At 40.2% G+C, this 25,233-nt stretch overlaps 2 protein-coding genes across 3 annotated transcripts in view; one reads left to right on the top strand and one right to left on the bottom strand.

The window, feature by feature from the left end:
- vgll2a (vestigial-like family member 2a) overlaps nt 1–25,233 on the bottom strand; it is a 261,801-nt gene that overhangs the window by 227,610 nt on the left and 8,958 nt on the right. The window lies entirely within an intron of this gene.
- Nucleotides 6,789–23,874, top strand: unc93a (unc-93 homolog A). 2 transcript variants are annotated; one of them, XM_084000689.1, is made up of 11 exons: nt 6,789–6,804; nt 7,333–7,425; nt 10,585–10,667; nt 12,845–12,960; nt 14,144–14,325; nt 16,701–16,930; nt 18,875–19,000; nt 20,044–20,255; nt 21,035–21,170; nt 22,037–22,168; nt 23,237–23,874. In XM_084000689.1, exons 4-11 carry the CDS (start codon nt 12,871–12,873, stop codon nt 23,524–23,526), a joined length of 1,398 nt encoding a protein of 465 aa, XP_083856815.1. In that variant the 5' UTR covers nt 6,789–6,804; nt 7,333–7,425; nt 10,585–10,667; nt 12,845–12,870; the 3' UTR covers nt 23,527–23,874. The 2 variants fall into 2 exon arrangements, with proteins under 2 accessions (XP_083856815.1, XP_083856814.1); XM_084000688.1 differs by lacking the exons at nt 6,789–6,804; nt 7,333–7,425; nt 10,585–10,667 and having other exon boundaries at nt 12,733–12,960.

Raw genomic sequence — 25,233 nt, forward strand, 5'->3', positions numbered from 1 at the left:
TTTTTACTTTATGAATTTAAATACCTGTAACTTTGAATCAGACTGGGACTGGGACTCAAAATAAATGGACTAAAAACCACAATCATGTCGATTAACAACAAAAGCATGAACCCAATAACCATCAGAGGCCAGGCAGTGGAAGAAGTTTGAAAAATGCAACGAAAGCAAGAACAACCTTCAACAGCCTGAACAAGATTTTCGAAAGCAAAAAACCATCTCACTGCCGACTTAAGCTTAAGATCTTTAACTCCAAAAACCATACTGCTGTGTGGATCCAAAACCTGGAGAACCAACACAAACATCACCAGTAAACTGCAGACTTTTATCAACTTATCATCGGAAACTTCTGGGCCGAAGAAAAACGAATAACATCATCAACCTTTGGGAACGAACCAAACAAGAAAACGGTAGTAGTACTGAGGAAGTACTGAGCTGTTAAGGAGAAAGTGAGAGGTGGATTGGCCAACAATAACTAAATAGACACTAACATAGACCCCACAAGGCAAACAAGGCAGAGGAAGAAGACCCCAAAAACACCTGGAGAAGGAGCAGAGGGCAAGAGCTCAAGAAGAAGGACCTGGTGTGGAAACAGCTGGAGGAGAAGGTCCAAGACAGACGACGGTGGAAACGATACAAATATAAAGCTGTGATGAGCCATAGTTTGTGTTGGTCACTGTTTTTTATTTATAACTACAATAAAGGCTCTGTTGTATGATTAAAAACTAAATGAAGCAGCCTTTTGCATTGATAAACCTCTGACACCTCCTCTTGAGGAAACCGTTAATCTCTGAGGTTCAGTGGCCTTTTTTTTATTACGTATTATATTATTTTCGGCGTCGGCCTCTCCAGGACATTCCAGGACCGGCTCCATAACCGAGCTCTGGTCGACTTGGACGTGAGCTGCATGGGACGGGACCGCCGCCGTTGCCAGGAAGCACAATTATCACCAAGGTTCAGGTTCGCCACAGAAGACATAACACACATTCCTCCTGAAAATGGCGGCGTCTCTCTCTCTCTCTCTGCGACTCCACGATCACCAGCGACTCTTTTATCAACCGTAAATCTGCAGCTGTAACAAAACGACTCTGCTGGTCCTGACTTTTACTTAAATTCTTGCTTTTCTGTGTCAAACCTTTGTTGCTGTGAGAGGAGGAAGGAAATCAGTGACTTCCTGTTTCTCCACCTCCTCGCTGAGTGATGACCTCCCACCTCTGCCTTCACCTCAGTGGATCTACATTTTCAAAATGATAAGACACAAACTCCTGTAAAGAAATACTCTCATCACCAACAATCCACTTATTTATTTAAATGTGCCTTGTATTAGATGACGATTCAGTTTCATTATTAGGCCCGATCCTGTTCCCTGAAAACACTCAGCCCAGTTTCTCCGTCGGCTGGAAGGAAACTTTTAACTCTGAACAACTTAAATATTTCAAACAGCGAGGCTGAGTATGAACTGGGTGGACAGGTATAAGACTCCTATAAATAACTACAGTTCATTTCACCATGTGAAGCTACAGGGGAGAGAGCGAGGGGGTGGGGGGTGTTAGCCTGACTCATGGTGGCTCATGTTTCAGAGACATCCAGGTGTTAAGGAGATAATAGATAAGATAAAAAAAACAGCCTTCTTTTTAAATGGAAAGTTGTGTCTTATCAGCAGTGAGTGCCACATGGAGAGTGCTGACAGGGTGTGATCTCTGTCATCAGCCTTTATATATGTATTAGAGATAAGAGAGATAAAGATTAGTGATAATATATTAGAATGAATCCAGCTAAATTAACTTATTGTATAGGAAATTATAATGAAAAGGAAGCTTGATAGGTAATTTATAAATAGGGAGTGGGAGTAAATAATAGTTTCACTTCTTCCCGCTCCTTTTCGGATATGAAAGATTTTAATTTTTCACGTGGTGTCTTTGTAAAGTATTTATTTGTTATGTCTGTCCATTACTGTGTTATTTCTTTTCTTTTTTTAAAGGGATAGTTCAACATTTTGGCAAATTGGCCCTATAGCCATAGCAGTAGGTTCGTTACCTTTAATTGTCCGTGCAAGCTATTTCTAGAACGGCGGAGCAGAGTCGCGAGCTGCTCAGAGCTACGCTATACGGAGGCTAATGGGATTTCTTGGTTTCCCTCATCAAACTCATCAAATACACAATCCAACAACTCCACAACGCTCTGGTGGACAAGTTGTGACCTGCACATTCACCACGCTATGAGATAATAACAGAACGTTACCAGACAGAGTTGTTTTAGAGGTAAATGCAAAGACTGCTTGCAGAAAAACTGCCCCCGACAGGAACGCACATCAGCGGTTTTGCATGAATTTACCTCGAAAACAACTCCGTATCAAATTGGGGTATGTGCTTTTTAAAATGTCACACCACATGCATCTGATTGGCTGGCACCGACTAAACCAGGTGTGCAGTGTGTGCGTGTGTTGGATGTAGTGTGTGTGTGTGTGTGATCCAACTATGTGGTGGCCCTGAGACTCCGACCAGTCCAACTGATTTAATTCTCCAAATGGAGACACTAAGCTGATTAAACCCGGGTTAGCGCCTTTGACCTTTGATTGGGAGGTTGGAGTTTAAATCCCAGTCAGGGTGAATATGGCTCCAATGTTGCTGCCTGAGCCAACAGAGTAAGAGTTTATTACTGCTCAAGGTCAACGCTGTCATGCAACATAGCTACCATCTGAACAAAGGTGAGTTTTAAATTTATTTTTACTTAGTTTTTCAGTTTGCTTTTTTCCAGTTTAGCTTTAGTTAGTTCAACAGGTGATTAACTAGTTTTAGATTTAGTTGTACATGTTTTAGGAGGAAAAGTCTTGATTTTCTGACTTTCAGATTTGTGGGATTTTTCCTTTTTAGTTGCATCACACAAATGGTCCCATCAGTCCTTCTCCTCCTCCTACTCATGATCGTTTACTCTTATCTGCATGGGGGGGCCATATTGAGCTGTGGCGTTTTCTTTTCCTGCAACTTACGTAAGCCATTTTACTGAAAAACTAAAACAACGCTAAATTAATCTGCAATTCAGTTTAGTTTTAGTTTTGCATTGTTCGTTGCAGTTTTTATTTAGTTTTCATCTTTTCAATGGTCATTTAAAAAAACTAAATTACTTTTTCACTGCTAGCTTTAGAAGAAGACAGAGAAGAAGATGATGAAGAAGAAGATGGCATCAAAGAAAAAGAAGACAAAGATGAAGAGAAGATGATGAAGAAGGTGACAGGTGTATAGGTGTGTAGCATCGGCCATATGCATTTGTTATTACACAGGAATAACAGTGTAATTACACAGGAATTACCTAAAACAAGAGTTGCATTAGAGGGAATAAACAGTATTATAATGAGTATGAAGTGGGTGCAGGTCTCAGTGTGATGCTGATCCAGAGTGAAGGCCTGAGCTCGTCGTCTGCAGAAACACTGGTGAAAGTGAATATATGAAAAACTCTGCTTCATATTCATATCTGTGATTGTAGTTGTGTCTTTTTATAACCTGTTTTCTCTCAGACTGGAGGATGTGAGGAGGCCGACAACGTCTCTCCACTCCACACAGATCAGTATCAGCCTCCGTCTTTAAAAAAAAAAAGGAAAAAAAGCTCATATGAGTCCGACTGCAGCCTGGTTCACACACAGGTCTGAGATTCCAGGAGGGATTTGGACGAGAGAGCCGGAGGATTGGGTGAGAAAGGAGAGAGGAAGAAAGACTCTGTGTGTGTGTGTGTGTGTGTGTGTGTGTGTGTGTGTGTGTGTGTGTGTGTGTGTGTGTGTGTGTGTGTGTGTGTGTGTGTGTGTGTGTGTGTGTGTGTGTGTGTGTGTGTGTGTGTGTGTGCACGAGAGAGAGTTTTTTTCCCATGACTCTGTAGCAGTCAGTCAGACAGGTAGGGGTCTGGGATTAGAGAGTGTGACCCGGCTCAATCTGGAATAATGAATTCTTCCTCTATGAAGCATTAGCAGCACTTTTACCTCCGAGACATCAAAAGAAAGAAAACACGTCATAATCTTCTCCTCATTCTACAGTTTCTAAAAAAAAAAGAAAGAAAGAAAGAAAAGAAACTCATAACCTGCAGCAAGTTTGTGAACTAACGCCCAGATTTAACAGAGTAACTGGTGAGAGGAGGAAGAGGAGCTCATTGTCATCAGTGATCATCGTTGAGTATTGGTAGCACCAAAATAAATACGATAAGCATTACTATATACAGTATTTATTCTCTCTCTCACACACAAATTCAAATTCAAATTTGCTTTATTGGCATGAATGTTACGAGAACTATGTTGCCAAAGCATCAAGAATCAATGAAACAGAACAAATACAACTCTCTGTCTTTCTCACACACACACACCAGCCCGTGTACATTGCCATTTAGTCCCGACTGTTGTGTTGTGATGTCGTCATTAACCCTACACTGAAGGATCATTATTCTATACTCTATACTCTGCATGAAACTCACACACACTCACACACACCAGTACAGGGCTACAGACTAACTTTCACTTCAAATTTTAGGAGCGTAAGCAGAAAATTAAGGGGTATAGAGGGGCGTAAATCGACTTGCAAGGCGAATATTCACATTTCCTTTTCATTCATGGTCCTCACACACATTGGCCTGCCACCTGTAATGACAGATTCCAGATTTTTGAGTCGCCTCGTCCACATTTCACCAGTGTAAAAAAAAAGAAGGTAGATTTACTGGTTGCAAATGCACAAGTAGATGAAAAATGTACTTGTGGTGTCTCAAATTTTAGGGGCAAAATGCTCCCAGACAGAGTTGTGTGTGGTCAAAAATTGTTGAAGTTTCTGAATTTGAACGCGTGGGAGTTTGACACATGTGGAGTTATTTCCTCATCACAGCTGTAAACTCAGTTAATGATTAAAACTAACAGAGCTTCATTCCTCCTGTGTGGAACAGAGCCCTCTAGTGGACAACTCTCTCTCTCTGTCTCTCACACACACACACATAGACACACACATACACAGACACACATACACACACACTCTTTCAAAGAGGGTGTATTATTAAAGCGCCCTAAGCCTCTGTGCTCTCAGAGCTTTCAGCTCATATCTGAAGCGGAGCAGACATACCTGTCTGTCTGCCTCTCTAATACCTGTAATTCTCTACCTCAGGGGCCGCCAGTGTGTGTGTGTGTGTGTGTGTGTGTGTGTGTGTGTGTGTCCATTCATTCAGCCAATAAGCAGCCTGAGACAACAAAGCAGCCACAGCAGTTCAAATCAAACCAGCCAATCAGACGCCTGTGTGACTGTTGTTGTTACTGTTATCGTCTCATTCAAGTCTCAGTATCTGTGACCTGTGTTTGACCTCAATGTTTTCTACTGTAACATGTTGTTTGATTACCGTTTAAATGTGAATAGATTATAGATCAGTAATTAGCCAGTTCAGTGCTACGACCTGCTGACCTCTCCAGGTCACAGTGAGATTAACTTTGTGTTTTCATTACAGATGTTTACCTAGTGTAAACAGAGGTGGTGGGCGGAGCCTAATTTAAGTTTTTCTCAATGAGAAATCAAACGTAGCCACTCCCTGACACATATTAAAGTTTCTTTTTTCTTTTTTTTTTTTACATTATTTATGTGCTGTCACCACGTTAAAGTTATAACATGTAACCTTTCTGTTTTTAAATGTTGAAAATCAGTCTGTGCCAATGTGGAGCCACATCCAACTTTTCATCTACATTTTATATTTCATAACTAAATATGAGAAACTAAGCTGGTGAAAACAACAACTCCCATGATCCCACGCTGCTTCACAACATCATCAAACTCTTTGGTTGGAGGATGAAATACAGGTGCAACAATGGATGTACATAAGCCCATTCCTGTGGACCGCTGTTCTAAAAATAGCTTAAAGGGCTTTGGTGTAAGTCGACATATACTGGAAATGACATACAGAGGCCTTGTTGAAAGTATTTTGCAGTTTAATAAAGCTGCCTAGTATGGCAACCTGAAGGTGCAGCAAAAAAAGAAGCTTTCCTCTACAGTAAATATTGCTGGGAAGCTGGTCGGTAAGCAACAACGTCAACTCGGTGAGGTGTTCAACACCGCAGTTGTCAGGATGGCCAGACGGATATCTGAGGATGTTACACATCCCTTAAACTCAGAGTTCAAACTGCTATCATCCGGCCGAAGATTCAGAGTTCCCACTGAGCCGGGAAATTTTTAAGAAATCCTTTATTCCACAGGCCATACAAGCTCTGAATATGTTATGATTGTTTGACTGCACCTGGCAACCCCCTTAGAGGGCTGTTGTATCTGCTGTTGTTCTATCTATCTATCTATCTATCTATCTATCTATCTATCTATCTATCTATCTATCTATCTATCTATCTATCTATCTATCTATCTATCTATCTATCTATCTATCTATCTATCTATCTATCTATCTATCTATCTATCTATCTAACACTGACAAATAAAGGTAACAAACCCACTATAGCGATTATGGCAATGGGCCAATTTGCCAAAATGTTGAACTATCCCTTTAACAGACACTGATATGATATGCTTAAGTCAAGGATTGGCCAGATATTTTGGGTGGCAGGGCAAAGCAGCTTACTGTAAAAGCTAAATTGACTACTCTGGTTAATAAAGCCGAAACTTTAAACCTGCTTATGTGTTAAAGAAAAAGAAAAATATTTATTTGCACTGTTTTTCTTTAAAGAGAAAAGGGGGCGGATTGTTTGTATGTTCTGAGTGTGGAGGGGCGGTGTCAGTCGATGTTGTTGTTGTTAGTAAAGTCATGAAAACCTACAGTTGTCGTCGGAGTTGTTGAACTAACAGCTCTGAGGTAAGGAGCATGTTTCCATACAGTCTGAGTGAAGCAGCAGCTGACTCGGGATCAGTTTAACACATCTGTGCATGTTCTTTTTAACTGCGCATCTGTACAACTTTGATACAGACACACACGTGGCGGTTACTACGGCACACACACACAAACAAACACACACACATGCACACACCTACTTTAAAGAGGAGCAGCAAAGACAATGAACAGGACTCACTCAGAGAGAAAAAGGCCCTAGTGTGTGTGTCCACGAGAATAAAACTCATTGACGCACATTTAAATAAACGAACGAGAAAATGCGCAAAAAGGAGAAAAAAAAACAACGCAAAGTTTGGTGCAAAGCGAGTTCCAGCTGATAAACAAACAGTTTTACAATAAAATAAAATAAAATAAAGAATAACAATGACTTTTTTCCCACCTATCAATCCTCGTTTGCTTGTTTTCTTAAAAATAAAGCTGATTAAAAAAGACATCACATCCCAGCTGCATAAAACGCATTCTAATGGTTTTTTTTCTCTCTCCCTCCAATAGATCACGTGTTGTTTTTCCCTAAAGGACTAGAAAGGAAAAGTGGTTTTGAAAAAGAGGATTATTGTTGAACATTTGACCACAGACACAGTGACAGTAAGTAAATTTACTCCTGTACTGTAAATCTATTACTTTTATTTAAGGTCGTCTGGTTTGATTAGTTGCTTATTGGTTAGTTGGTGTTATAAAGTCTCAAATCTGTATCTTCCATTAAAAAGTTCAGTGTTACATACAAACTGGAAAAGACTGTCTGCAGGGAGGGAGGGAGAGAGGGAGTGGTTCTACTGGGTCAGGAGGATCTATAAGTAAATAAAAGAGAGGGAGGTCCAGAGAAGACAAGTGTTGACAGAGACAAGAAGAAAATTAAATAAATAAAACAGTAGGAGGAGGGAGGAGGAGGATCTGCAGAAACTGTGAGGAGAAGCAGAAGTTAAAAGTCTTTTTATGTCAGACATGAACTCCTGTGCTGAGTGTGTGGGAGCAGAGCAGAGGGATTCCTGCACGGTGACGCTGGGAAAAGCTGCACAGTTTCAACACTTTTTTAAAAAAAATATTATTTTATTTGGCATCATGTGGTTTTCAACATCGTCGCCCCCACTCATGTGATTTACATTAGTTCACATTCAGCTGAAGAAGCAGCAGCAGAAGAAGACATTTTCGTGTCAGTATGAAGTATGAAAAGTATGAAAGTATGAAAAGTTAAAGCGAACATTGTCCTGAATGGCTCTTTTGTTATATTTAACTTTATATTAATGGATTATTTCTCAGACATTTATGTGTAAACAGCCATTTATTCCTGTAGTTGGTTGAGTTTCAACCTAATCTAAAGTACAGGAGTAGTTTAATCCTTAACGATGCATCATATTTTTACTAATGTCATCCTGTGGACTTAATATTAAATATAAAACTGACAAATAAATGAGTAAAATACATGTAATGGAGTCAAAAAGTACATCACACACCTTCTTCAATACTTTTTAAAAGAGAAAAAGTATTGAAGAAGGTGTTTAAAGTGAAGACACAACTGGTTTTGCCTGAGGAGAGTTGGCTCAGTCATTGTATTATAGTTTTATACATTTTATCTTATATAATAATGTGTTTTACAGTTTTAGTTTTAAAACTCAGGACAGAATCATTCAGAAAAACACTAATTATGACTTTTAATAGTAGTTGGTTTGGTGCAGACGTGTGAGAAAACTTGATGTAATTGAATCTACAGTCATTTCTATACCTGCACAGGTGTAGAGGATTGAACTGTGGACTCTGGCTCCCTCTGCTGGTCAAATATAAAAGACAATGAAAGGTGAATCAGATGCACACTATCAGTTAAAGCTGGTTTTAATACAGAGTTTCACTGTGACTCATTAATCTCCACTCACCACGTAGACAGACTGAGTCATTAAGTCACATCTAATCTCTTCTGTATAAACTGAAGGATTGTAAAGTACAGTCTTATGTCTCTACACTTGTGAGCTCAAAATTTGACCAGAATTGATCAATCAACTCTTTCAGAAACACTTTGAATATACGTATGAATCAGAGATTATTTTATTATTCTCAACTGTTCAGATCAAGGTCGTACAGTGGTTGGAGCTGTGCACACGTCATCATCATCATCATCATCATCCTCTGATACCGAGTGCAAAGTGCAAACTGATAAAGTCACTCAGTTTACAACAGTTTATAATGCGCTTTCAAAACATTGATTAAACAAAGAAATCATCATGTAAATGTGGCTGTGACACCGTTTTACTGTGTAATGTTGACTGTTATTTTTATTATCTGTTGTAAAAAGAAAAAGTTGTATCTGAAAAATCACAGATTATCAGATCAATCATAAATTGAACAATCTGCAGAGTAATCTGAGACTTTTTTCATTTTTGTCCATTAAAAAAAAAAGTATTTTGGTTTTTTATTTATTACATCATTATTATTATTTATTACATTGTAAATAAAGGTCTGAACCTCAGTGTATATGTACTGTGATGCGTTCAAGGTACATGTGCATATTTTGATGCAATCTCACTGTTATGCACCATATTAATGTTTAAAGGGATAGTTCAACATTTGGCAAATTGACCCATTGCCATAATCCCTATATATAATAGTTTTAGCAGTAAATTCATTACCTTTAATTGTCGGTGCAAGGTATTTTTACAAGGCCGGAGCAGAGCCGCGAGCTGCTCAGAGCTACACTACAGAGGCTCATGGGATTTCTTGGTTTCCCTCATCAAATTCATCAAATACACAATCCAACAACTCCAAAACGCTCTGGTGGACAAGTTGTGACCTGCACATTCACCACGCTATGAGATAATAACAACAGAACGTTACCAGACAGAGTTGTTTTAGAGGTAAAGAAATCCCATTGGCCCCTGTAGCATAGCTCTGAGCAGCTCACGGCTCTGCTCCGCCGATCTAAAATTAGCTTGCACCAACAATTAAAGGTAACAAATTTACTGCTATGACTATAGGGATTATGGCAATGGGCCAATTTGCCAAAATGTTTAACTATCCCTTTAATCGAGTAACACAAGGTTAAATAAGTTGAGCTTTAGAGGAGAGACCTGATGATCTTGACTTTTAACTTTACATTTATGACTTGCACTGTCGCTCTGCATCGTGTCACTCTTATCTGAGGATGAGCAGCTGCATTTATCAATACATCGATAAAACAATTGGACACATAGAGACACACCTAACTGCATGTCAGCAGCAGGGTGGAGAAGTCCATGAGAAGTCAATAAAAGGGAATATCTGATCAAACCACAGCCCAACACTGGAATCACATCCATCATTCGTTTCAGTGTTTACAGTGTAAAACATTACGACACAAATACAAGATGATAACAAGAAAAAAAAGAACAGGGAGGTCTCTTTATATTGTCTCAGACAGTTTATTCTAGTGAATTTATATAAATGATAATCATAACTTCTCCAAAGTAAACAGTTCAAAGTCGAGCTGTTGTCATGTACACTAATCAACAGGTCTACTATCATGGATTGATACCTGCAGATTACGTGTGGGCGACTGCCAACTCCTGCTTTACTCACTCATTGTCAAAATCATAACTAATATTCAATTAGCTGCCGACAAATGTGTTTTTCTCACTTATTATCTCCGTGTGCACGTGTGTCATTCTCACACAACTCATAAAGAGGTATAAAGATGAGAAACCAAACAAACTGATCAGTCCGTCCAAGACTGAAGCATCTTTGATTGATCATTATCTAAATGTGTTATTGTGTTCACAGATCTTTTTCCCCCCGTTAACGCACATCCGGCCATAAACCTTGGCTGTGAGGAACAGGACGGACTCATCCTGCTCTCTCCTTTGGTATTATCACACCATTTTGATTCTCATGGAGGTTTCTGCACGTTTTTCAACCACAACACAAACAATCAGGTTACGTTTTTAGTTGTTTAGTTGTTTAGTTGTATTTACAGTGGACATGCAGGAAGGAGGAAAAACCCAGGAGATGCTTTATCAAATATGGGCCTGTCTGATTGTCTCGTTATCAGCCATGTCGTCATATTTGCTGTGTCTTTTATGACCTTTTCTGAGCTCTCAAAGAGATTCAACATACCTAAATCCCACCTATTTTGATTTCGTTTTTTCTCAGATAAGGCATCCTATTCAGAATCAAAACCCCCAAATTCAAATCTTTATTTGCTCTTGATCCTGAGCAAAACTGGCTAATTTCGAGCATTTACAGTCTTATCAATCCTACTATTGACAGCTCAGTGTCTCGGCCCCAAGGATTCTTGGGAGCACGAGCTGGGAACCACGCTGTCTGATGACAACAATTGGTCTTAAGGTTGGTTCACTCAGCAGTGCACAGAGCTCGCTATACTAATTTGAGGCTATCTCTGATTTCCCCCAATGTAACTGGCTCATGTAATAGTTTTATTCTGTGTATTCTTTGTTGAGGACCCCCATTAGCCGACGCACAAACGAAAGGCCAGTCTTCCTGGGGTCCTCTTTAAAAAGTTAAAGGGATAGTTCAACATTTTGGCAAATTGGTCCATTGCCTTAATCCCTATAGTCAGAGCAGTAGGTTCGTTACCTTTAATTGTTGGTGCAAGCTATTTTTAGAACGGCAGAGCAGAGCCGTGAGCTGCTCAGAGCTACACTACGGAGGCTCATGGGATTTCTTGGTTTCCCTCATCAAACTCATCAAATACACAATCCAACAACTCCAAAATACTCTGGTGGACAAGAACGTTACGAGACGGAGTTGTTTTCGAGGTAAATGCAGAGACTGCTTGCAGAAAAAACTGCCCTCGACAGGAACGAGCATCAGTGGTTTTGCATGAATTTGCCTCTAAAACAACTCTGTCTGGTAACGTTGTGTTATTATCTCATAGCGTGGTGAATGTGCAGGTCAAAACTTGTCCACCAGAGCGTTTTGGAGTTGTTGGACACTCGTGGCTGCAGCACCAGATAACCTCCCGAAACTCACAGGGTCGCAGGTGATCCGTCTTTCTGGGCCTCTGAGACTGAGGCGTAGGCTACAAACCAAACAGAACAGCAGATAAAAGCTTGTACGACTCAGCTCTTGTTGGCCTCATTGGACTTATAGACCACATCCACCAGTTAATAACTCATGTTGAACTGACACTGACCTTTTGAACATTTTTGCGTCATCATTATCTGACACTTTGCATTCTCCTTGTCATTACCTAAGTTCCTAATCTTTGATAGGCGGCGATTCATTTATACTCTGTGATCACAGAGTGGACTGACATAATTCAGATGAATATAAACCCTACAATGGAAAAGCCAGGATGGAAAAGCAGCAGAAAGAGTTCATATAAAACTGTTTTTACTCAGATGTGACCAAGCAGGCCTGATGCGCCGGCCTCGAGCTGCTTTGTTGCTTTCTGAGTCGCAGCTGAGACAACAGAGAGACGACAGGACTGCAGCGTCCCCGTGTTTTGGTCATCGAGTCTCCTCAAACAACAACAAGCCATCATGTCGTAAAGACGAGGACTCGTAAAAAGGGAAGAGGATCAGAAATAACACGTCGTAAACCTTTGCTCCTCTTCTATACGTACAGTATATGGATTGTATCAATTTAATGCAAACGCAGCAGCGACTCCTGACTGCTACTGAACGCAACGCAGAGATAAATAAGACCACAGTTTAAATGTGAAGAAGGAGAAGAAGTGAAAGGGTGTGTAGATGCAGAAAAAGAAGGGAAGCAGCTGTTGCAACATCTGTAATAATGATCCATATGAAAGAGTGACTAACAGGAGGGCGGTGTATACGCTGATACTGACACATTTCCAGCAAAATTTGACGTGTTGCCCAGTGATAAGGGTGTGTGTGTGTGTGTGTGTGTGGACTTTGTTCACAGCTGTTTCCACTGTGTGAGTTTATCACAGGCAGCACAGACAGACTCCAACTTTACTCCGAAGCTGCTGCATGAAGTCACTGACAAACACGGATTGGTCTTCTTCTTATTCTTCTTATTTTATAGTATAAACATATTTATTTATTTTTATTTGAAGGGTCTGTGGAGGTTTTACCTGCAGCCATGATCAGTAGAAACTTCAAGAATATCCTGGTGGTCTCCATTGGGTTTCTGTCCCTATTCACGGCTTATGGAGGCCTGCAGAGTTTACAGGTAGGTGGAAGAGCTGCGTTCATTCTACTTATTACACTTTAATATTTAGACATTTAGATATTTAGACAGGGTGATTAATTCATAAGTCACTTCGTATACAAGAAACTGATTAAGAGATTTTTTTAATGTCTTTTGTACAAGTTTTACAGTGTTAATAATAAACATAATTAAAATAATTACATTATTTCAGGACTTTTAATTATTGTTTTGTGTAAATAGCAATATTTTTTAATCAAGCAGAGCTGGAATTAGTATCATGGATTGTTATTTGTGTGATAACATGAAAAAAAAAAGATTGACGGTGACGGTTGAAACACACAGTCCTTAGTTTATTCTACATTGTCTCAAGGATGTTATAGGATAATAATTATTTACAGTATTAATGGGTTCTGTGTCTTTACTTGTTGAAACCATGAGCCGTTTAACTTTGAAATTTGGTCCCTATTACTTCACTTATAGCAGATAACTTGTTTTATCATTTAATTGTCCTTCATTTCCACATCACATTATGATAAATTGCTAAGACGTTGTACACAGAGCTACTATGATGAGGATTATGGTTTTTGTCTGTTTGTTTGTTTTTACATTTTTACATTTTATTTATCAACTTAGGGAACAAATTCTGAGATTTTTGAAAATACATCATGTGCATGATTTTGTATTTAACAAAAACTGAAACTAGAGTGGCATACCTCCACAGCTGCTTGGAAAAAACACATACTAAGAAATATAAAGAATGATCTCTAATGATAACAAATGTAAAAATGCTTAATTTGAATATATAAATGACATAAAACTGTGTCATTTTTCAGCCTATGAAATGTTAAATTAAAGCAAACTACACAAACAGGTCATTTGTAACTATAAGCAGCAGTTTAAATGGCTGCATTGTGAAGAGATGATGTTTCCTGTCCTTGGATCAAAGCCACATTTTGTGGCATTGCAAAAGTGAGGGTAAACACTGTCAAACAGTAAACAGGATTCACTTTATATATACAGTATTTATTTAGCTCTGCAGAATTCAAGCTCACAAAAATGTTAGAAATCTGCTGCTTTTACAGAGTTAAGACAAATCTGCACAGTTCAGATGAATGCATATTGCTGTCAAACTGAATAAAGCTTGTACATAAAGAAGTCACTGTCCCCTAATGGAGTCCAATGTCTCTGCCGTGTGTTTGTACAGAGCAGCCTGAACGCAGAGGAGGGGATGGGGGTGGCCTCTCTGAGCGTCATCTACGCCGCCATCATCGTCTCCTCCATGTTCCTGCCTCCCATCATGATCAAAAACCTGGGCTGTAAGTGGACCATCGTGGTCGGCATGGCCTGCTACGTCTCCTACTCTTTTGGAAACCTCTACCCTGGATGGTAAGTATAAGTCCTCAGTGTGACAGTCAGATAAAGTCCACAACAAGTCAATATAGACGTGAAAACATTGTTTTTTGTTACCTTTGGTGTAGAAATGTAGCCATAGTTAGGGTTTTAAAGATCTCATCCAATGAAAACTAAGCATTTATTCTTGTTAATGTGTCTATATGATGCATTTTGTACATTCTACAAGATATAGCCTACCATGAGCTAAATAGCAGGCTCAATAATAAAAAAAAAAAAAGTCAGGGACTCATACAGTACGACAAATAACTAAGGAACCAATCACATCAACTTTGCAGATATGGGCGCAGGGCAAAAGAAAACCAAAAAGTCAAGCGTTTGCGTTAGCACAACTGCTATAACCAGGGGCGTTTCTAGACACTCTGGAGGTCCCAGGCAAGATGCGGCCCCCCACCCCACTTACTGTACTGATGATGTTTTATTTTTTGACAAATAATAGTCTCTACTCTTACAGAATATAAATAACAACAAATAATATAAATAACTCATCTTGAATAAGTTTGCTTCATGGTTAAATGGATACTTCACCCAAAATCAATAATTCACCAATTGTCTATAATAATAATAATAATAAATTTTATTTAGAAGCGCCTTTCACGCCACTCAAGGACACTTTACAGCAGTTAAAATCATCAAAAACACAGAATAAATCATCAATACACAATACCAAAACAAAACACACAGCACGGAATAAACAACATTAAAAGCACAGAATAAACAACAATAAACACATCAGTAAAAATGAATAATGAAAAGAACAAATAAATAAAACTGTGCAGAATAAAAGGGAAGTGTTAGGGTGAGGGGTGGTGGGGTGGATAGGCAATTTGAAACAGGTGGGTTTTGATTTTTGTTTTGAAAAGAGGGAGAGAGTCAATGTTACGGATGTGAGATGGTAAAGAATTCCAGAGTCGGGGAGCAGAGCGACTGAAAGCTCTGCTCCCCATGGTGCTGAGGAGAGCAGGGGGGACAGTGAGGTGGAGAGAGGAGGAAGATCTGAGGGAGCGTGCTGGAGTGGCAATGTGGAGAAGATCAGACAAGTATGGAGGGGCGAGGTTGTGGATAGCTTTGAAAGTATACAGAAGGATTTTGAATTGGATTGGTGAGTGGAATTGGTCTACTCACCGTCATGCCAAGGAAGGGTTTGGAGAACTTTCAGAGTCATCAAAACGCTTTAGGAGTTCCAGGGGGGGTCCGGCTGGAAACGGATTTTCATATAATGGCAGTGGATAGAGTTCATTATTGAATCGTCCAAAACACACACTATGAAACATCCAGATACCTCCATACTGCTCGTCTGTACTGACCCAAGTGTCCTGAAGCCGCCACATGAAAAAGTTGTTCGGAAAAAATGAATGTGATCTCTGTTTTTAGCCTCGTTGTAGCAGTAGCTCCTAGTGGCTGCGTGAGATTTGCTGCGAGATGTTCTTCTGTATTTACATCAAACATCCAATGGATTACAACGACGAACGAACATCTCGCAGCAAATCTCGTGCATGCGAACACAAACATCAACAGACTGCACTGATGATGAACCAGTTTCCTGTAACTAAATTGTTTTTTAGAAACTGAAAATTAAAACTTTCGCTGTTGTCATTCGTGTAGAAACCGCTGATTTGGTTATTCACTGATCAAAGGAAGCTGAAATTTAGCCCATTCAAGAATGAACTGGAGTAATCCCACTGAAAATCCTCCATAGAACATACATCACTCCCTCTAGACTTAAAAACATAGATCCCAGTGCTTCGAACCTTTGTTGGCGTAACTGCGGACAAGTGGGAACGCTTGTTCATATGTTGTGGCAGTATCCTATAATTAAATGTTTTTGGACAGAAGTCTGTAAATTAATTTCAAGGTTTGTTGATGTTGAGACTGTACCATGTCCAGCTGTGTGTCAGAGCTGCTCAGTTGAAAACGAAGGAACAAAGGACTAGGAGGATGACTGGTTTGGCCTTTTTGGCTGCGAAGCGAATGATTCTTCTGACGAACTGGAAAGTTCATAGAAAGTTCATAGAACACGTTGAATGACACTGGATTCAGGATCGGGGACATTTGGAACCGGAAGTGCCTGTTATCATCACAAATGTTATTCTGAAGGACTTTAAAAGTAGCTAAATATGTCTGTGTTCTCTTTCTTGTTCTGTGTGTCTTATTTACTGTAATCTGAAATCACACTAGGCATGCACTGTATATTTCCCCTTTATGTGATGTTGTTGTGAAATGTCTGTGTTTCGTTGTTGTTATTGTTGCTGTGTGGTTTGTATTGTGTGTCTTTTGTCTGTATGTACTCATAAAAATGTAATAAAAAAAGAAAAGAATGAACTTGATATTTATTTATCCGTCTCCTCCAGGTACACCCTCATACCTACCTCAGCCATCCTGGGTCTGGGCGGCTCCCCACTGTGGTCGGCCAAATGCACCTACCTGACCATCTCAGGTAACCTGCAGGCTGCGCGGGACGGCAAGCGGGGCTCCGACATCATCAACCAGTACTTTGGCATCTTCTTCTTCATCTTTCAGTCGTCGGCAGTGTGGGGGAACCTCATGTCGTCGCTCATCTTCGGACAGGACCTCAACATAGGTAAGGTCAATTTGCTCTTATTTGTCCAAGGAAACTGTCCAGAGAGGAAGAAACAACTGAGCTGAATGTTTTATTCTCTAAAAGGTTTTTTTTTTGTTGTATTTTTAGCCTGAAATTTACCAGAATACAAAATGAATTGTGTTTTATTTTTACCAAGAATTCCTGGTGGATCGGTCCATGTTGGAAGAATTTGACCAGCGCCACAGATAAAGTCATTCTGTGTGAAACCAGGAGAAGCTTTATAAACAATGGGAGAGTTTCATCAAACGTGTAACTGTGTCTCTAGTGTCCACGATCAACAATCAACAAAGGACTTTAATGGTCCCAGAGATAGAAAGCATAAGGTCATTAGTCGTCCTTTCAGTTTGACCTTTGAGAATCTAACGACAGGTGTAACAGGGGATGATGATAAACTGATTTTAGTGTGATCACTTCCTGTTTGGATTCTGATTGTGTGAATTAATATTGAGCTTCACACCTCACACTGACCTCATCTCTTAAATTTGCCACCTACAAAGTGACACTGTTTGTCCTCTTTATTCATATTCTCTTCAAATACAGATATGTTGAGTACGTGTCTTTCTCTGATTTGGCCGACCTGCATCAGACAAAAGGACATTAATTAATCACTAAACACAAATGTAATGCATATGGAGTGATACTGTCACGACAACTGGCTAGATGCTTAGAGTCTGTGCCACATACTGATTACCCGACATGGATTTGTTTGTCTCCCTCTTCTCCCTTTTATCTGTCTTTTGACGAAACTGAGTCTGCTGAACCGAATTGCCCCTCGGGGATAAATAAAGTTGTCTGAATCTGAATCTGAATCTAAGATGACATGTGTAGATGCACATTGTTCAGGTCACGTTTCCTCAGTCTTGACTCTGCCCTCCATTATAAACACCTCAGTTTCACCTCCATCTCAAAGGTGTTCAAAGTCTAACAGCTTTTTTTATGGGATCGCCTCATTGGACAATCAGAGGGTGTGTGTGTGTGTGTGTGTGTGTATGAAGATGGGACGATGTTGCCAACTATGCATTATATGATTTTACCGTAAAAGCTGCAGCTTATCAGTCAACAGGATTGTCGGGAAGGAGAATATGACACAGTTGTTTATTCCGCTCTGGTTTGGAGTCAGAAGTGTTTAGCACAAGGAGTTCAAACCACCTGGTATCTACAGTAGTAGTGTTTTTATAATAATATAAAGAACTAGTGATCTATGGGAACATAAACAAGCTATAATTGGATTTAAAAGAAACAAAGACACACAATAAAACCATTTCATGTTTGTAAAAGAATAAAACCATCAATAACACAAGTCCATGTTCGGCGTCACAGACTGCGCACAGCGTGGATTGACAATAAAACACACATCTGTGGCGCTACCAAAGTCCTCATTTGTTTGCCTTCCTTTCATTTATGCATAGTTCATCTTAATTCATCTCACTCACCTGCATCATCTCGGCTTACCTGTGCGTGAGCTGTCAAACCGAGACAAAGGACTTCCGCCAGTTTACGTGCGGCCATCTTTGCGAGGGTTTTACGGTCATGTGCCCGTAGTAGCTACCCCATGGATTGTTATGGTTTTTCTGTCTGTATTAAACCGAGTATATATGTAGCCTATGTATGGAAGGAAAGTGCGGCCAACAATTGCTAAAAGTATTGATTATTATTTGTGTGGCTCTGAATATACTACCCATGAATATATTTGTCTAAATGTATTTCACTATAAAATAAGACCTGTTTGGTTTTTCTAGCCTCATAATTATTCTTTATACCATATCGTAACATGGTTTCGATCTTCACCTCATTGCTCCATGCTCCTGAAATACTCCAAAAGAAATCCCTGACAAACTAATATAGCTGCAGGCAGCCTCTCTCTTTCTTGATGAATTTAATGAAAACTGAACATTTTGTTTTTGTATTTTTTTCCTCTGACAGCCATCATCCCGGAGGAGCAGCTGCAGAGCTGTGGAGCGGCCGACTGCGGCCTCAACATCACCGCCAACGGCACCACCACCAGACCTGCACAGGAACTGGTGTGGACGCTCCTCGGCTGCTACATAGGTAACGAACGCTCTGCACCAATAGATTAGATGTTACCAACTAATCAGCGAGTTAGGTTCATTGCCAGATTGTCCACTTTTCTTAACAGAAGAGCCCTGGAAATCTTATCAGGCGCTCTGGTGCAGTGTCACTACGATTACGCCTGTTCTTCCCCTAAAATACTCAAAACTAGGCTCCAGTCTGCTCAAAACAAAATAGTTAGAATACTACTTAAATTGCATTCCAGAACTCACCTCCTCCCTGAACATTTTGACAGCCTTAAATGGCTCAGAGTTGAAAAGCGTGTGACACAAATTAAATTATGTATGGTCCATAGGATTTTAAATAATGCTGCCCCGGACTATTTGAAGAGGTACTTTACTAAAGTCAGTGATGTTCACAACCATGCCACCAGGGGGAGATCCTCGAACCTGGTCCCGGTCAGATTTAAGAGAAATATGGGTCAAAATACTTTTAAATACACAGCATGCGTGGCATGGAATGGTTTGCCTTCTTCCATGAAGAGCATAAGTTCACTTATTTCCTTTAAAATTGCCCAAAAGGGTTGGTTGAGAGCGACTTTTTAGCTTGAGATTAAAGTTGGCTGTTGTCCTTTTTTGTAGGTAGCCTATGTATTTATATATTTTTAATATTGTCAAGTTTATAATTGTTATTGTATTTTGAAATATGTCCCCCCCACCCCAATCTCTCTGTGTGGAGGAACCCACACATTCCCCTCATGGACATCATGCACTTACATCCACTGACACACACAGACACACACACACTCACTCACTCACTAAAGGGACCACAATGGAAATAAGCCGATGGCTTTTTTGTGTTTTTATCCCTTTGGCAGCAGTTGTGTCGACGTATGTTTTTTGTTTTAAACATTTGTCTGTTGTCAATAAAGAGTTAAAAAACAAAACAAAACAAAAAACTGATCATGGGTTTCACTTTCACCTGATAAAGTAACCAATGATAAATCGGGGGAAACTGCAAAACCTGAGCTGTATCAGTGCGTCAGACTTCACACGGTCTTTGTTGTGTTCCTGTGTTGTCAGGTGTGGGTGTGCTGGCCATGCTCATCATCGCCGTGTTTCTGGACAACATCGACCAGGAACAGGCCAGCGAGTTCCGCGGGAACCGGGAGCCGTTCTGTCACACGTTCCTGGCCACGTTCCGGCTGCTGAAGGACTGGAGGCTGCTGACGCTCATCCCCCTCACCATGTACAGCGGCTTCGAACAGAGCTTCCTGTCTGGGGAGTACACCAAGGTGAGGAAACTAGAAACTAGAAATCTGCTTCAGAGCCGAAATCGAATATTTCCTTCAATGTTGACTATTTGATTATTTGCTTTAAGGGATAGTTCAACATTTTGGCAAATTGGCCCATTGCCATAATCCCTATAGTCACAGCAGTAGGTTCGTTACCTTTATTTGTCTGTGAAAGCTATTTTCAAAATGGCCGAGCCGAGCGGCGAGCTGCTCAGAGCTATGCTACGGAGGTTCATGGGATTTCTTGGTTTCCCTCATCGAACTCATCAAATACACAATCCAACAACTCCACAACGCTCTGGTGGACAAGTTGTGACCTGCACATTCACCACGCTATGAGATAATAACGAAACATTACGAGACAGAGTTGTTTTCGAGGTAAATTCATGCAAAACTGCTGATGCACGTTGCCTTCAAGGACAGTTTACATACATTTAGTATACAAGTAGACTCTGTATTTACCTCTAAAACAACTCTGTCTCGTAACGTTACGTTATTTTTTCACACAACTTGTCCACCAGAGCGTTGTGGAGTTGTTGGATTGTGTATTTGATGAGCTTGATGAGGGAAACCAAGAAATCCCATGAGCCTCCGTAGCGTAGCTCTGAGCAGCTCGCGGCTCTGCTCCGCCGTTCTAAAAATAGCTTGCACCGACAATTAAAGGTAACAAATTTACTCCTAAAACTATAGGGATTGAGGGATTAGAGTTGGCCCATTGTGAGCGTTTTGGTCAGATATCTATCAATGATTTGTCAAAAGAAATCTGTGTTTCCTTGCAGAACTACGTCACGTGCGCTCTGGGGATCCACTACGTCGGCTATGTGATGATGTGTTTCGGAGCTGCTAACTCTCTGTGCTCGTTCCTCTTCGGCCGACTGGCTCGGTACACGGGCAGAGCCGCTCTTTTCCTCCTGGGTAAGATGTTAAAAGGGATTTTCCGGCGTAGGTAAATGTAAACCATGGTCTAACACACACACACACACACACACACACACACACACACACACACACACACACACACCATCAGATCCAGAAGAACGCCCCCTCGAGAGATCAAGTTTGCCGACTGCTAACCTCTAGAGTTGTAGCGACTTCAGCAAAGACCACACGATAGCAAAACACTGCTGTATATGGAGTCAAGAGCCAACCGTGATCAAAAAAGCCACTCACAGCTACAAATAATGCTCAGAACAGCACCACACTTCATCAACAGTACAAATAGGATCCCAGCACATAATACGAGGCACCAAACATCTGCTAGCTTTGCCTGGTTTCTATTGAAAAGAGGCGAAAACACAACTCACCCACTCTCCTCCAGTCAGTCGCTTGCTAGTTGTGGGAAAGTCCTAACAAGTCGATTACCGAATGCATTAGTGTTCCTCTCTGTCTCTAACAATAACTAGCGAGTGTAGACAGGGAAATGAACAGAGGTGAGTTGCTCAAACTATCACATTTTTGGAAATAAACATCACTGGACTCCTTTTCTACTGCACTCGATAATCGACTTGCTTGGGCTTTCCTAGCTAGTTGGCTCTCGGCTCCACAGAAAGCAGTGTTTTGCTATCGTGCGGTCTTTGCTGAAATTTCTACAACTAGAGATGTTTGCAGTCGATAAACTTCATCTCTGGAGGGGGTGTTGTCTATTCTCGTGCGTTAGACCATGGCTTACATTTCCCTTTAAAGATGTAGTTTGTTTCTGACCATAAAGTTTCAACACAAGGCTGAACGAACTGTTGATTGATATCGATCTTTGATTGTTTTATCTGTTGATCCGTTCTCAGCTGCAGTAGCCAACTTCTCGTGCATCATTGGGCTCTTGTTCTGGAGACCTAACCCTGACAATCTGGCACTCTTCTTTGTGTTTCCTGGTCTGTGGGGGATGGCGGACGCTATCTGGCAAACTCAGACCAACGGTAAGAAACTCCCATCATGTTGTCTGTAACAACATCTATTTGTCTGTAACAACATCTATTGCACGTCTGTCCGTCCTGGGTGAGGGATCCCTCCTCTGTTGCTCACCCTGAGGTTTCTCCGATTTTTCCCTGTTAAAAGGGTTTTCCATGGAGTTTTTCCTCAGTCGATGTGAGGGTCTAAGGACAGAGGATGTTGTTACGATGCCATGTAAAGCCCTTTGAGACAAACTGTTTGTAAAAACGGGCTATACAAATAAAATTGCCTTGCCTTGCCTTGCCTTGCCATCATCCCTCTGGTGTGCAGCAATGGAGTCTCTTTGCTCTCCCAGAGCAGAGAAATGGATATCATGACAAATATTGTCCATTCAAACAAACGACCCTTTTCCACTTGCACTACTCGACTCAACTCAACTCGTTTTTTTAGGCTTTTCCACTAGAGATAGTACTTGATGATACCTGGTACTTTTTTGGTAACGCCTCAGGCGAGGTTGCAAGTTAGCTGAGCCGATACTGAAACATGACGTCAACCAACTGTCGGCCGCTGATTGGCCAGAGTGTCGTCACTGGAAGAGTAGTGAACACAATAGAGAGCCTAAGCGGAAGCAGGAAGTAACGGTCACCATGGGACCTCAACTCTGAAAAACTCGCCATGCAAGTGAACGGGAGTGAAAGTTTTATTTCGTGATCCGATTGAATTGTGCCATGAGAAAAAAATATGACCTCTACCTGTTTAAAACATCACGTTTCATGAAGAGTAATCAGCAGTTTATCGTAAAACTATTGTAGAATAAAATTGGGAAGAGTCCGTAACCAGAAAGATTACAAGTCGCGTAGGTGATGTCACACACCACATGCCGCCCCGTGTCAGTTGGTGACGTATTTTTTGTGGCACACCGTAGTCCGTAGAGCGGTCTTCACACAAAATACATTCTTCCGTTGCCGTTTTACAATAAACTGCTGATTTTTTCGGATGAAACGTGATGTTTTAAACATCATTTTGTAAATGAAATGGATGATGTTTAAAGGAATTTGCAATAATGTGAACTTCCTTTTCTTTCCGTCCTGCAGCTCTTTACGGCATCCTGTTCCCCCATGAAAAAGAGGCGGCATTTGCCAACTACCGTATGTGGGAGTCGCTGGGTTTCGTCATCGCCTTCGCGTACAGCACCTTCATCTGTCTGGAGTACAAACTGTACATTGTGCTCGCTGTTCTGATGCTGACTTGTGTCACCTACCCCATAGTGGAGTACTACGAATACAAGAACCCCACTCCGCCCGTGGAAGAGGGCACCTACCAGAGTCACAAGGAGAGAATCAAGAGCGATCAGGACAACATCATCTGCCAGTCACAATTGTAGAGACTGAATTTCGATCCTGCCGTAGCCGCTGGGACCGTTGGGACCGTTGGGAACTGGGACCCTCCTTCCTTCCCCCTTGTAAAATATAACAAATAGCAATGTACCATATTGTATGCACTGTTTCTCATCTGTGGAGCCGGATATGAAACTCCAGTGGTAAAGACTGAAACTTTACTGTTAGGGCAGAAAAAATAATAGTAGTAATTATAGTAATAGTAAAAAAAAAAGCAAAACAAACAAACCAAAAAACGCGATTTTAAAATGTTAAAGGGACAACGAGGAGTTTCTATTTGGTTATAAAAAAGTCTCACGTTAATGTGGATGAATCTACGCTACCCACACTTGTTAATGGGCCCATTTTTGATAATTATATCGTTTCTCTATCGTTATTTTGTTATTATTAGTGGTGGCGGAAATGCTGGGCGAGCCGACCAGCGTTTCTTTACTTTCGGTTTCGCGGCGAGTCATGAGAATAACGCCGCCGAATCGCCGTTTATGGTCGAAACTACGACGGTATGTGATCGTCTTTGAACCTCTGACTTTAATTCTTGATGAATGAAAACATGAGTCTGTCTTGCGCCGGTCAAAGAATTTCACGGTGCGTGCGGAGGCTCATAAATGTAGTGTGAAAACACTTCGCTTTTCCAAAACTCCTCGTTGTCCCTTTAAAGGATTTAAGTTATCTGGACACTGCCACTTATCAACCAACAGTTCGTTCCAACAATTTCTATAGTGCAGTTTTGTTTACTGTTATACATATTATAAAATTGTATGTGATATACTATTGCACTGAAAAAAATATTTAATAGCTTTTGAGACTGGAAAACTGAAAAGTGAGCAATAGATGCAAAGATTTGTACTGTAGAATTTCACAGACACAAAAATATGAATTTTTAATGTCAATTTTTAATTAAAAAATATTTACTAAAAGATTTGAAACTGCAACGACTTTAGTAACCTCATACATTCAGTAAAGGATTCTTATAAAAAAAAAGTAGTAAGTAATCTCACCAACTATAATCCATGGTGTGTTTACTATACGTTAATCATTTTATCAATCTAACGGATTAAAGATCTTTGACAGGTAAACCAGCTGTAAACCTTTAGGAGCTGCAAGAGGATTTTTTAATTTTGTTTAGAACATTTGTATTTACAGGATGCAGATTGTGTACAAGAAGTCTATCTACAATACATTTAAAATAAATATGGTGGACTTCCCGGTGCAAACACATGCTGTAGCATGTCAAGTAATTTAGTTTACTACTAAGTTTATAGTTACCGGTACACTAAGAGTTATCAGTGTTAAACTATAACTTTTTTTTATTGCTTTTTACGCTCTGATCTTATTGTTTCCTCTTTCTGCTGAGCCTGTTTGGCTTCAGAGGTGGATGATTTTACAGTATCTGTAATTAACATGAGTATTGTTATTATTAATAATCGTAGGACTATATTTTGGAAATGTACTGTATATATAACTCTGCTATACTGAAGAGAAAGTGTTTTTTCTTTAATTAAAGTTCTATGAAGCGCTTGTTTCTTTTGAATTAACTCTTTTTAGTCCATTTTTATTTTGTTTTGAAAAGATGATTGTTTGAAATCTTTGAAAGAAATGACAACTCCTTCTGATTTCAGTGTTTGCTGTATTCAACACAAATCTCATCAAAGTGTCCTTTTGTTGATTCTGTTGTGTATTGTGTTCATTTCTAC

This window comes from Trachurus trachurus (assembly GCF_905171665.1).
Source record: "Trachurus trachurus genome assembly, chromosome: 24".
NCBI lineage: Eukaryota > Metazoa > Chordata > Actinopteri > Carangiformes > Carangidae > Trachurus > Trachurus trachurus.

Bases quoted from the DNA above. Each gene is read 5' to 3' on its own strand.
- unc93a (XM_084000689.1), top strand. From the start codon at position 12,871: ATGATCAGTAGAAACTTCAAGAATATCCTGGTGGTCTCCATTGGGTTT. The intron at 12,961-14,143 runs GTAGGTGGAAGA...GTGTTTGTACAG, and splicing joins GAGGCCTGCAGAGTTTACAG to AGCAGCCTGAACGCAGAGGA. The intron at 21,171-22,036 runs GTAAGATGTTAA...ATCCGTTCTCAG, and splicing joins AGCCGCTCTTTTCCTCCTGG to CTGCAGTAGCCAACTTCTCG.